The sequence below is a fragment of the Cucumis melo genome, chromosome 2 (assembly GCF_025177605.1).
Source record: "Cucumis melo cultivar AY chromosome 2, USDA_Cmelo_AY_1.0, whole genome shotgun sequence".
In the NCBI taxonomy this organism is placed as follows: Eukaryota; Viridiplantae; Streptophyta; class Magnoliopsida; order Cucurbitales; family Cucurbitaceae; genus Cucumis; species Cucumis melo.
In genome coordinates, this window is record NC_066858.1 from 13,402,099 (window position 1) to 13,417,117 (window position 15,019).

The 15,019-nt window shown below is 30.0% G+C and overlaps 1 protein-coding gene across 1 annotated transcript; it reads right to left on the reverse strand.

The window, feature by feature from the left end:
* Positions 1–1,962: 1,962 nt before the first annotated feature.
* LOC103487326 (AP2-like ethylene-responsive transcription factor At1g16060) lies at positions 1,963–5,785 on the reverse strand. The gene is made up of 8 exons (XM_051081541.1): positions 5,640–5,785; positions 5,452–5,534; positions 4,316–4,404; positions 4,143–4,216; positions 3,982–4,032; positions 3,805–3,881; positions 2,612–2,749; positions 1,963–2,569 (listed from the first exon to the last, which is right to left on the reverse strand). Exons 1-8 carry the CDS (start codon positions 5,783–5,785, stop codon positions 2,181–2,183), a joined length of 1,047 nt encoding a protein of 348 aa, XP_050937498.1. The 3' UTR covers positions 1,963–2,180.
* Between the last annotated feature and the right edge of the window lie 9,234 nt (positions 5,786–15,019).

Sequence of the window (15,019 nt, forward strand, 5' to 3'; positions counted from 1 at the left end):
TTGAAATTTGTGTGTAGTCTAAACTGCTATCATGGATCGATTAATAATAGTAATTGTGAAAAAAATGAGAGAATAATGCAATGACTTTAGGTGGAAAACTTTAAACATATTAAGGTAAAAGCCTCGTGGAATGGTAGAATAATTCAAATAGAAGTTACAAACTCTATTTCTCATTGAAAAATACATATATCTCTTACTATTTTATGATGGTTTACCTAACATGGATCCTTGTTTATTTGAGGTGTGTTTGGGGTGCAAATTTAGGAGAGTATAATGGATTATTTTAGACTACTCCACGTTTGGGGAATGGATTAAACAAAAGGGGATTAGAGTTATTTCACTTCCTGCCACACATTGTTTCACTCTCTCGACTGGATGCATCTCAAAACCATTAAAAATTTTGTTTTTCTTAGGGTCAATCTCGACCGAGATCAACCCTGAGATTATTTTTGAATTTAAAAACTATTTTGAGGAAATTTCTCAGTCTCTCTTGGGACATCTCGAGACAACCTTAGTCTGAGATCATAAAACACTAGCTTATGTTCTTAAGCTCGAGGCTATCTCGGGCGATCATACTACATTAGCTTATGTTCTTTAGTTCGGGGCTATCTCGGACCAACTTTGGTTTGGGATCATATTACATTAACTTGTCTTATTAAGCTTGGGGTTATTTCGGGTTAACTTTAGCTCGAGATCATACTACATTAGTTTATGTTCTTTAGCTTGGGGCTATCTCGGGCTAACTTTGGCCCAAGATCATACTACATTAGCTATAGCGCTGAGGTTGCCCCAAGATGTCCTCAAGAGAGGTTGAGAAATTCCCTTCAAATAGCTTTTAATTTTGAGAAGAACCTCAGGGTCGATCTCGACCCAGATTGACCCTGAGAAAAACAAAAATTTCAATTGTCTCGACATGCACCCGGACGAGAGAATGGAACGGTGTGGCAAGGAGTGGAACAGTGTGCGTGGTAGGGATCTCGAAGTAAAATAAGGGGAGTAAAATAACACTAATCCCCTCTTTTGCTAATCTATACCCCAACTGCGATGTTGGGCTAAAATAACTCATCCCACTCTCCTCAAATCTGCACTAGTAGACTATTATAAGTTACTTCTCGCTTCAAAACGTGTTCTTGTAGTTTAAAGATACTTAACCATAAAGTAAATCTAACGGCTAAGTATGTTAAAGATGCACGAAAGATCTAAAAACTACTAATTAGTTTGAAACAAGGTATAAACTTTAATTACCTAAAATTGACTCCACGAAACCTTTTAACCATAAATTTGATTTTTGATAGTTATAAAATATAATTTAACCTACTGAGCAAACACAAACAGAAATAATGGTCTGAGATATTAAATGCATCGAAAAAGAGAATTCAAACTCGTTTTCAACACTATTTTTTGCAAGACAATCCAATTTATTTTAGATAAAGAAAATGGCGTAGGCGGGAATTTTAAAATTTTGCAAAGGCGGCTTAGCCTACCATTGCTTTTCAACCATCATTTTTTGCCACCTCCCCAAAGCCCCTTCTTTTTTACTCATATATCACAACTACAAAAATTATACCTAATTGTTTTACTTCATTTTAAATATATAGAAAATCTAAATATAACAAAATTCATTTTTCATGAATTACAAATTTCAGTTATGGTTTCCATAATTTTATTTGAATAATAGTTGCTGGGATAAGAAACCAACCTTCAAACTCTCATCAACTAGTGTAAGTTAAATTAATTCATGTATTTATTATTAATCTCATCTATTTATTTTTTATATATACATTAACTATTATTTGGACAGTATCATAACTAAGCTTAAAGTATCGATAAATATGTATAATAAAAAAAAATTATAACACTGTGAAATTTAAATTCAATATTATGAGATAATAAGAAGTTAATCCAAATAATAAGAAGAAGAAAGGGAAGAATTATTTATATTAGATAACAAGCGGTTAGCACAGAGTTGAATACAGTTTGTAGCCATTGACATGAATCATAACCACAATTTCATCGGTATATCAATCATTCTTTCGTCAAATTAAAAAAAAAATATATATATATATATATATATATATGTATATGTATGTAATAATCAACAAATGCTAAAAAGTCCTCAATCTAATTCTAAAACGAATGTTCCAGACAATCAATTAATTATTCTCCCCATCGCATTCCTTCTAATCGACGAAATCGTAATGCGATAGCGGCGGCGGAACGAAAGAATTGAAGTCGCTAAACATTGCATCATCCGCTTCTCCATAGCAGTAAGATCCCGAGGTCTCACACGCAAAGAAAGTCTGGACATCGTCCGGAAATAAACATCGCCGCTGTTCGAGCTGCTCCGATGACGACGGCGTCGAAGGACACTCCGCCGCGGAGTTCATCTCCATCATTTCCTTGAACTTGGAAGATTGGAGGAGGAGGCCGAGAGCTGACGTGGTGGTGGTGGTGGTGTTGGTGGTGGAGGTGGTCGATCGGTGCGAAGGGGGTAAGGCGATTGGTTCGGGCGTCGCTGAATCGGTGCTGCTTTGGTTTTGGTCCGATGGGAAGAGGGCTAGGTCGAGTTCTTGCTTAGGGCTTGGGAGGATGGAATCGACGGTTAGGATGCGGTTGTTGTCGTAAACGACGTCGTTACTTGGTTTTAGCCATTTGATGTAACGGCTTAGGTCGAAATTGGTAACGGCGTTAAGTCCACGGTATTCTATGGCTGCGATATCGTACGCCGTAGCTGCTTCTTCTTGCGTCGCTACCAAAATTCAAGTTTCAAATTCAAATAATTAGATTATAATCATTTACTTCCCCAATACTCTTTTTTTTCTTCACATACATTCAATTTCAGTTTATATTAATTGTAAAATACAATTTTATAGAGAATATATATACATGAAGAATACATTGTCATATTCGACCATGGTATTGCTTGTTAGCATATGACAAAACCAAAAGAAAATTAGTTCCTAAATTTTTAAATGTTACTTTGAAAAACTTTGAGCTTATTTCAACTCTACATGAATTTAATAACATTATAATTTTAGTTTCGATATTTAAATTTCTATCCAAATAAATTTTAAAATCACGTCTGGTTAATAAATTTAAAATAATTAAAATATAATAATCAATTAAGTTTAACTAATTTTGATCGTCCTTAAACTTTGATTTGAAACAACACCTCATATTATACAGTGAAAAAATTGATGTCAGAAGTGTTAAAACTGAAAACCTAAAGACCAAAATGGAAACAAAACTTAAATCCGGTCAAATGTAATAACATACCATCTTATAATTGAAAGACAAAATTAAAACTAAATGAGATAAACTCAAACTCTAACCATTAAATGAGAATATCTTTTCACTAGAAAAAAAGGGCATGGATTTTACGTATTGTTCTCTTTAGCCTTTGTAGTAAAAACTCATCTATGGCAATAATTCATGAATATATTAAATATCGATAAATTACCATATTCATATTTAATTAAAACTTTATTATATTTACAACTACAAATTAAACACACAACTTAACATAGTCTAAAATAATAATCTACAAACGAATGACAAGTGACTAAACTTCACTTTTGTATAATAATCAAAATTAAACAATCAAGATACAACGCCAAAACGCTAACCACTAAAATAGTACTAAGTCCAACTCAAATAGAGTTTAACTATTAAATTCAACGAATTAATCTTATGTTATTTAAAATATAAGTATAGTTGAAGAAATTTTTTATAAAACAAAGTATAGGATTAATGAATAAAAAATTAAAATTGTATATATTATATCATACATAAATACATACACACCATATGTTCCAAGATAGAGATACTTGTTGCCAAACACCCTGCCAATCCGAGCTTCCCATCTACCATTGTGATGGTGTCTACAAATTCAACAAAAATCAAACATAAAAAGAAAAAAGCATTAACATGGTAAATCAAATTAAATATTCCATTAAGCAAATTAAAAACAAATTAAATTACCTAGCAACGCCTCTGTATTTAGAAACCCCCCGAGAAAACCCACTGCTTTTTCTACAAATTAAATTAATTATCAACATTAATTAGCTACATTGATCAAATTCAATTACCTTAGTTATGCTTTGAAACTTAAATATAATTAACCAAAAAAATCAAAATTAAACCTTCTCAAGGACCCGATGTATTCTTCTCTTGATTGGCCCTCCATGTCCTTCAGCTCTTTTTGGTACGTGGTTAGCTGAAATTACAAAAGTAATATAAACTATAGGATTTGGTTTATTATTTATTACATGTCTATGTAGTTGAGAAGAAAATAATAATAATAATAATAATTCACCGGAAAATTAAGAATGGTTTCTTGGCCCCAATATTTTAGAGCTGCGAGGTCGTAAGCGTGGGCTGCTGCTTCCTCGTCGTCGTATGCACCTTTTCAAAAATACCACCAAAAGAGGGTCAGAATTAACACTCATTAATAAATGTATTAGAATATTAATTAATAGCTTTTATTAAATTAAATTGCAATTATGATAACTAAATAAATAACTTACCAAGATAAACTGTGCGTTTTGAGTAGAGCATTCCATCATGAGCGATGCCAAGCCATAGCAATGCAACCAAGTTAGCCAAACAACTTATATTTAAACCTTATTTATCATACTCTATTGTGGAATGTATACCTATATCTATAATATTTTTATCATTTTATCATTAAAAATTTATTTTATTGATTGCAGTTTTATTTTATTTTAAAATTTTCATGATGTTTTTAATTAAATTTCAATCTAACAATTTTGGCATTATACTTCACTCGTTAAGTCTTTTTTTTTTATTTTTAAATTTTGTCATAAATTGGTATTAAGAAATGATTAATTTAATTTAGTTTTTTTTCAAATAATAATTAAAATAATTATTTATTAAGAGAACGGTAAAAAAAAAAAAGTATAGTCGATCTTGATAAAATATTTTTAACTACAAACTATTTCTTAATCGCCAACATTCTTTTTTACACATTATTATGACTTACGACTATACTTGCATAGTAAATAATAATTATGAGCAAAAATATGTCAATAATATTTTTGCGGGTTTAGCTCTAGTAAAGAATGTTTGATACTACCCAACATTTCTTAAATGGTTCTTTACAGGCAATACTCAACTTTAGTAGAAAAATGTAACATGTGATGAGATCGTATTTCAATAAAAGTTTGAAAATATTTCGAATAATTCTTATCTTTTGATATGTCATTAAAATGTCCGATCATGACTTATTATATAACAATATTTTACAAGAAAACATTATAATAACGAGAAAGAATAGTTTTTCCGAAAAGAAAGCAATAATATTTGAATACATTCGGGATGTCTATGTCTTCCACTTTTATGACACAAGTGGGAGAACAATTAGAACATTTCTTTAACTTCAAAGAAAAACTAGAAGAATTTACACCATAGATGGAAATCTATTAAGTTTACCTTGTCTTCCTTTCTTGTTCTGCGATTCATTCCAGCAATTCTTATCCCACAAATGAGCTTCATATCTCCCCGTCCAACGATGCCTAACCATTCAAAAATCCCCAAATAATCAAAAACAACAACAATGAAGAACCCACAAAAGAATCAACAATGCCCGAGTCAAGATCCATAACAAATAAATCAAAAACCTAGTAACGCCGCGATAAATCGAGCTCCGTTGAGGGGGAGAATCTCTTGGAACACTCCTCCGAGTCCTCTTCGTTTTAGTCTTCATTACAACATTATTCCCATTCGATTCCCTAATCTGAACCTGTTGCGCTGTGGATTTCGCCATTAACTCTCAACTTCCCCCTTCCCCCTAGCGCCCCCTCCAAAAAAAAAAAAAAAATGACGATAAAATTTAGGAAGGAAATGGATAGTTTATATAATCTCGAGTTCGAATAATCTAATTACAGTTAGGGCTGGCATTTAATTGAATACGGAAGCTAGCTGTAAGATATAATAAACCGGCCATGGAGGTTAATTTCTTATTTTTTTTTCTTCTTTATTTTGCCTAATAATGGTTGAAATCGGATCTGTAGTGGATGGCTTCTTCTACCTTGTCTTTAACTTTTTTCAAAAAAATTTCATGATTATTCGTAAATGTGTTGGTGGTAAATCTGTAGCCGGCCGGCCACGGAGAACTTGTTGTTTCTCTATTTGTGCCGTCTCTAATCGGCTTGTTCGTTGTCTCGAATCTTCCATTTTTGCCTTTCCACTTTCTGTATTTTTTCTACCATTTCCATTAAATATAAACAAATACTTTTTTAATATATATATATAAAAATTGACAAAATATTTATATTTTCGTAAAAAAATTGTAATAAATTTTATTCTTTAATAGTTTTGTTTTAAAAAGCTAAATAGTTTGCCATTTTTCTTTAAAAGATCTCATATATATATTTTTTGTTCTAAGTTTATTCGAAATTAAATGATGGAATAATAGCCGTTTTGTTGGTTTGATTTATATTTAGGAGTCGTGGGACAAATATTATAATAATCACCTCTTGATCTAGTGAATACTATTTAAAAATCTCTAATTAGATTCGGTAAACAATATTTTAAAACTTTCAATTTGCTACAATATTTACTATTTTTTATACATTTTACTATTTGACATTCATCATTTTTTTTATTCTTTGTTACGATGTTTATTATTTTTTTTATCAAATTAAACTAGTTTTCACATCAAACACATGCTATTTACAATCCAAACTAAAATAATCTATGCCCAAATACAAACTATTCTAATCAAACTATAATAACTCGCTCATTGTTCCAAAAGCTCCTTAATATTTAATTATAAAAAATCTAAATTCAAATTTTTATTATCGGTAAAAGAAATGTAAATCACTATTATATTAAATTCGTATCTATATGTCGTGAGAGCGTTGGATTAGATAATTTTGGATATATTACTTTTATCCAGATTGACGATAGAGCTTGATTTTCATTAAACTATAGATATTCTTATTTGTAATTTCACGTTTTTATAGACTCGATATATTGAGAGATAAATCCATGTTTTTATTTTATCGTTGAAAGATCCATGAAGCATAAGCAACAAAAGTATCATGAATGTAAACGATAAATATAATTCCGTCTCCAGCATCAAATGATAATTTTAATTTAAATCACTTCATGCTCCATCTAACCTACTAATTAACTGCACTATTACAAATTAAAAATCCTTTTGTTGACATTAAACACACTATTGATTTTATGCTCCTAATGCATATAAATGTGTATTTACTAGTTTTTTATTTTTCAAAATTTTCGATATACATCCATCATCATCGACTTTTTATCGATATTTTCATTGACATTTTTTTTCTCAAATTGAGATGTCAGTGTTTTGGTCGACATTGATATTTTATATCTAACTTCAGTTACAGATTTTGTTGTGATGTAAAATTATCTTTTAAATAAAATAAAATTATAAGGTTGTTTCTTTTGTTAAAAATGGTTAATATCAGTATATTGTTTAAATTCAAAAAATGTTATAAATAGTTGATATTGTGGTAGCTATTTGATATAGACTTTTGTTATTAGTTTGACTATTTACTATTAATACACGCCTATTTAAGTAAAATTTGTAATTAAATTTTATGAATATTAGAAAATGATTGTAAAATAATAAATTTGTAGAAAATATTTACAAAATATATATGATTACTATCATATAAATACTAACAAATATCGATAAACTTTTATTATTATCTAGACAGTTTTTGATACTGTATTGTATGATTAATGTTTTGATGTACAACTATTTATATATTTTTATTCACATTGAAAAACTTAAAAAAAAAAAAAAAGAAATCATATATGATACAGCAATAGGTTAAGCAATACTCATTTTAAAATTCTTACAAACAAAAGTTGTACAACAAAATATATATTATTTAATTTTTTATATAATCATGGATAATATTTTGTACTATAAAATAAAATAAAAATAAAAATAAAGAATATTTAATATCCATACCAATCAAACAAACAAAACCCATATAGGATAGTAAATGTATTCCAAAATATTATATACTTATTTAGTAAATGTAATCTAAGTAATCGTATACTCAATTAGTTTGCTTCCTAATTATGACATCCATCTCCATTTGAAATGTGTGGATGAAATTCCATTTTTTTTGCTTTTGTAATTATTAAACTAAAAAGAATATTGAGGTTGAATGTTTAAAAGAGTTTGCTTTTAAACATTTATTGTTTTGTTTTGGTTTTTCTCTCTTCAAAGGTATTTAAACCCATATTGCATTCCAAGTTAATATATCCTAGTTTTTAGGATGTGGTTGTTATTGTTATTCTTGTAAGTTAAGAGATTCAATTACTCCACTCAAGGAGTTCGAGATGAAACAATTCAAAAGTTGTTGGCTATTTCATTTTTAATTGTATATTGGTTGTAGTAACGATACTTCAACTCTAAAGCGTATTTAAATTTTATTGAATTATAATTGTTTTAGTACAATAATTGTGGGGATGAAGGATTGAACCTTCCACTTCTAGAAATGAAGGTCATGTCAATTATTCCATATACTTAAATATGTGAGACTCTCCCTAATATCACTTATATATAGACTCCCTCTCACTCGAAGATATCTTTCGTTCTTCTATTTTAGAACTCTTTACTTGAAAAACTTGGGCTTCCCCCAAGTGTATGACAACCAACAAGATGGTCTCACAAACCCAAAGTGATTTGCCTCTCTTCACACCCCATTCCAATAGTCTTCCTAAATACTAACTGAATGTTTGTCGTCTACACGCCACCTAAATCCCTTCATAAACAACTCTCGACCCCATAAAATACTCCTCCATGCACGTCAAAGGTTCATACCTAAATATAGGCTCTAACGAAGGATCCAATCCAAAAATATCTCCCCTCAACACATGTTGAAAGAGGCAAGTATGCTTTTTTTTTTTTTTATTAGCCTCCCCAAACATGCTTTGGCTAACAAAAGCCTTATTAAACACATTGAGATATCTTTAAACCCCATTCCACCAAAATCTTTATCCACACACAAATTCTTCCAACTCAACCAACTACGAGAAAAAAAATCATTCCTCCACCTTTGCGATTTCTTCCACGCTCTTGTCTTTAAATTTCCTATCATAATACTCGTTTATATTGTCAAACCTATGGAGAAAGACCCAAATAACGACCTAGAGATTCCGTGGGTCATCCCCAAATCCTTCCAAATTAAAGTTCCCAGCATAAATAAACTTATATTGCTACTAAACATAAACAAAGATTTATTATCATAATTTATAATTTGGCCAAAAGCTAATGCATAGATTGTAAGCACATGCTTAATTGTATATATAAAGAGACATTTTATCTTATATTTTGACTTAGGATCTCCATCGAATATATCATAATTTTTTTACACAATCTTAGTTGTCGCGCTTGCCACATGAACTCCATTACTTAAGTTCGAGCATGAAACTTAGAAAGTTCGAGAGTATGATTCAATTTGCTTCATATGAAGCTATAGTGATGTATTTATAGGAATGATCAACCTAATTAAATTGTTCCAATAAGATTTTAGAGTTGCTTTACGACAAATATTATATAATCTACTAGGTTGAAAGGTGATGCATGATGTTTTGTATTTATCTAGAGTCAATCTTGACCGAACAAATCAAATTGATTTGTGTGGATTTTAAAATCTTATGATCGTAAATTCATTTTTAAATATAATTTTGAAGGCATTGATGGAGAAATACCTATTTTGTTATTTAAAGTTGAAATTAAGTAACATTAATTAGTGCCAAATTAAAGGCAAACTACTATTATATTGACATATGTACTCACTTTGAAATCACAGATTCGAATCCACCTATTGAACATTAAACATTTAGCTTAAAATCTTCATAATTCGATTATTTAACTTAGATGATGTATGTGTTTTAAGTAGTTGACTTAATTTATCACACATCCCATACATGAAATTAAATTTGAAATCTTTTTTCTTTTACCAAAATTAAAATTGATAGATAATGATAGATGTTAACATCTATCCATATATTGAAAAAAAAAAATGAATGAAATAAGTAAAATTGTTTCTTTGAAAAATGAAGAGAATTTATGACAGTTTTTTCTTTTCTTTTTTTAAAATACCTATGAAAATCAATAAAATTGGGTGAATAAACAATAAACACTTAGTTTTAATAAAAATTAACTCCTTAGTACTATCTGTTTATTTGATTTGTACATACACATTATTAATTTAATGGATATATAGTGGGTAAGATTCAAAATATTATGATACAAAGTAACGTCATGAAAATTGTAAATATAGTAAAATATGTCAAAGTGTATCATTAATAAATTATGTTGTAAATATTGATCTATCACTTAATCACTTTTAGAATCTATCCACCCTAAAAATTTATCACTTAAATTTTGCTATATTTACATTTTTCTAAAAACAAATACTGCTATATGTTTTTTTATTATTTTAAAAATTGATACTCATTCTAATAAGGGGTTTTTTAAAAAATATAATAAGGTGGCAAAATATTTGAACAATTTTCAAAACTGAAAAAGCCCACAAGCCCACAATGGATAATACTAGAAATGTCACGTTAACCACGTCGTCAATAATGTGGATAATATATTTGGTCGTTTAGATTTGGATACGATTTATTTTTTCAGTTCTAGTTTAATTTGGTTACGCGCGATCATTTATATTTGATCGTTTAAATTTGAGAGATTTTTTTCTTCAAAATTTGATACACGTTTAGATTTGGCTAAACGAATTTTTACAAGATTCTTTTGGTAACGATCGTTTAGATTTGCTTATACGATTGTTTGTTTTTTCAAGATTCTTTAGTACACGATCGTTTAGATTTGGCTAAATGTTTTTTTTAAATTCTTTTGATACGTTTAAATTTGGATCATTTTTTTTACACGATTGTTTAAATTTGGCTACTCCAATCTAAAAGATTTTTTTCAAGATTCTTTATATATGATCCTTTAGATTTGACTATTATTTTTTTTGTAACGACTCGACTCTTTATACTAAGCCGAGATCATTACTACTTGATAGGAAAATCAAACTTCTTAAATCAAAATGGAAAAATAAAATAAATGTTCATAATCAAAACCTCAAATACTCATTAAAATCATAAATAAACAAGGGTAATTAAAAATAAATCTAAACACAAATTCCTAGCTCGGACCCTATCTAGTTTTAAAAGAGTAAAATTAAAAGTGCATAAATACTGAAATAAAAAACTAATAACATCAGGCGAAAGCAAAAGTGTTTCCCTATGGCACGCCACAGTCACTTTTTGTCATTCACTGGCTTTCTTCTACCCCTACCTCTACCTCTGCTTGAAAATTAAACATAAAAGAGTGAGTATACAAATATACTCAGTAAAGGACCTACTACCAGTCCCGCTAGGTGTCTGTTAACTTTCTATTAAAGTACTGTAAAGTGGTACCTCTAAACTCACACGTTTTCGAACACGCACAATCTGTGATCTCGTAAGAACCTCTTTGGTCTTTGGTGAACCCAAAGGGACACCTACGACAAAACTGGTCTTTAGTGGTCTCGAAAGAAACACTAAGATAATCGAGCTGTAAGTGACCCCGTCGAGTCACCCGTAAACATATCATCACTTACTGGATCAGTGATCCCGTCGGATCACACAGTCATAAAAAGGTAGTGATCCGGAGGGACACCCATGTGAGTACGACTCTAATAGATAAAGCTAACAGTACACCCTATTTATAACATGTAGCATAATCATAATATCATAAGCATGACATGAACATTAATCATAGCATGAGATTAATATTTTATGCATTAACATCAACATCATCATAACTCAGTCATAGCTATCGTTAAAAACATAAACTCTGCCATGACTATCAGTCATCATAAACATAAACTTATTATGCATCTTAGCTACATTAATGCTCTTACTTCAATTCAATGGTCTAGTAGGAGCATCTCTTACCTGGAGATTAGCTCAATCGAAAAAATACAATCCTGATAACAAGGTTAAACTTCCTAAAAAAATCATAAACAGTAAGGATAAAATACTAAGATAATAATTTAATGGTTGCTTAAAGACCCAAAATCCACTTAATTCAACTTACCCAAAATTGAGGTCGAAACCAAATTACCCTTGATTGGAGAAAAATTCCATTGCTCAAACTTGTAGTTAAAATCTAACCAAATAAATCCAAAATTAAATTATTTAGGGTTCAAAAGTAATATTTGTTGGGTATGCCAAAAACTCAATCAAAACTTACCAAAACTTACCAAAAAATAGGTTAAATAGGATTAAAACTGGGTTGGCGGCTTGGCTTGGAATGGGTGTCGGCTTGCATGTGCGGCTTGGTGGACAAAGACGGCTCACGCAGATGCAGCTCGAGTGCTTGGCTGACGCTGACGATCAGCTGGCGGACGACTGATGAACTGCAGCGGAAGGCAGATGATGCGCCACGGAGAGCCGACACGATTGGCGGACGACAGAGGAGACAAAACGAAAATAAGGATGGGTGACGAAAAGACGGAGACGGTTAGAACGACCGACGACGTAAGCAACGTGCGGTGATGCTCGTGTTGGTTCACGAGCGACGGAGCAACAACTGGACGAATGACGCGACACTTTGCGACGAAGGAGTAGCTCGGGTTGTGGGCTGCTTTCAATGTCGACGAGGCTAGACGGCGGCGACGCAAGTGATGGTTAGGGTTTTCACTAGAGTTTTCTTGTGATGAGGAAGAAGAAGATGAATAGTTACACGAGCATCCCGAAACCCTTTTTAAGAAAATTAATAATAATATAAAATTATTATCATTTCTATTGTTTTTTCGTTATTTTTTTTCAAATAAAATCTCTACCCTCTCTCTTCATTTAAACCCATCAAATCTTTTTTTTTTTAAACTTAAATCTCACTCTCTCTTCAATCACATCACACCTTCCAAAATAATAAATAATTACATTATCTTCCTAATATAATTATTTTAACTTTAACTTCAATTAATTATATATTCCTATACATAATTATTCAAAATTCTATCAAATACAAATCTTCAAACACAATTAACTTAAAAAAAAACAAATTCAATATAAATTTTAAATTCAATTGATTAGATGTTTTCCTAAAGTATCTAATTAATTCTAATTTCTACAAATCAAATATTTTCAACAATTAAATCAAATAACATCCAAAAAATTTCAACAATTGTCAAAATTAAACTTAAGATAACTAAAAATAAATTACCTTAATTTGGGGCGTTACAAAGTACACATCGTTTATAACAACGCTTTTTTTTTTCGAGTGTACACGATCTTGAACAACCAAATAACAGTTTAGAAAGAAGGAAAAAACAGAAGAAAGAGAATGAAAAGAAATCGCAACAAAGATAATAAAAAAAGACGAAAGAGTAAACCTAAAATATTTAAAAAATACCAACTTCATCCGGTTTGTGACATGGGCCGTAGTGATTGTTATATTTATAAAAATTTCCCTTATAGTTATTCTTAATTTAATTTGGCGACAAATTCAAAACCTAATCTATTTACACTTATGCTCTCATTAAATGATAGGTTCTTTTCTATGAAGACACGTCAACCAAATTGAAAGATCAGTAGCGAAGTCTTAAGGGAAAAATAAGTTAAATGTAATTAATAATATTACCTAAAAGACTATTCCCTCTCTAACCTATGTTTAATTGTTTTCTTAATCAATGTAACTCATATAAAAAAACTTCTTAATATTAGAAAAAAAAAATATCATTTTGTCTCTTGGATTTTGAATTTTGTTTATATTTAGCTTATATATTTCCAAATTTATTATTATTAAGATTTCAATAATGTTCCATTTTAATCTTTAAAATAATAGAATCAATATTAGTAATTTTACGAAAGAGGATGATGAGTAGACTAATTTTGAAATAAAGTAGATGAATGATGTACCTATTTTAATTTTGATACGGCGAAATGTTCGTTTTTCTTTAAAATGAAACAAGAAACTCACAAGAACACTTGAATCCAACATTGGAAGAGTCGAAGTTCTTAGAATATAATTTAGCACTTCATTTTCATAAATTTCCAAAAAAAGAAAGAAAAGGAAAAGCTTTGGATTAGATAAAAAAAGGAGATAAACGGTGGTATAATTCTTGGAAAAGGGCAGCATACACTTAATTATTATCCATAAAAATTATTACCAATGCAATTAAAAAAAAACTTGAATTACGTTATAATAAGTATTTTGTTCAAAATATTTTTTTCTCAATCGGTATATTAAGCACCCACTACTTTTTTTGTTGTCATACTTTTGGTGTATCACACTATCACGTGATGCACCAATTGTTGTGCATCCATTCTACACCATTCACTAAAAAAAATTATTAAAAAACAAATATTTTCATACGACAAATTACGATTGAACAATTTTGAAGGATACACAAACGAAGATACTATAGGAGACACCTAAGTTTTCTTTGCAAAACACTATAACAAAGAAAAATTATCAACCTTCCCAACTTAGTTTTTCAATAAGGTTGAAAAGCCAAGAGGCCGAGGATTACCAGACCAAATATACAATGAAAACAAAGAGCTCATGAGAAACCAAACCATGGTCTATCCTATTACGATCTCTAGAAATCAACACAAGTCTCACAAGACATTAACTCAAAGATTTTAAGAGATCAAAGCAAAAGTCCTACACACCACACACCTACGTACTTTTAGGAGTGGGTTTGATGTAAATTTAATTCAAATTTCATATGGTGATAACTGATATATAGGGTCTTAGCTAATACAATATTAAGATGTGTAGTTATAAAACACCCAAAATAAAACTTTCAATTGTTTAGTTTTCCCAAAATATATATTTTTAATGAGCTTTTATAGAACACCTAAATGGTATAATTCTCCCAAGAAGATAGATCAGAACATCAAAAGTCAAACGCAAAAGTAAATTTTCAAAAATTAGATCATACCATAGTTAGGTACATTTTGTTTTTATTCAATAGGCTGAGAATTTTTGTTTCTT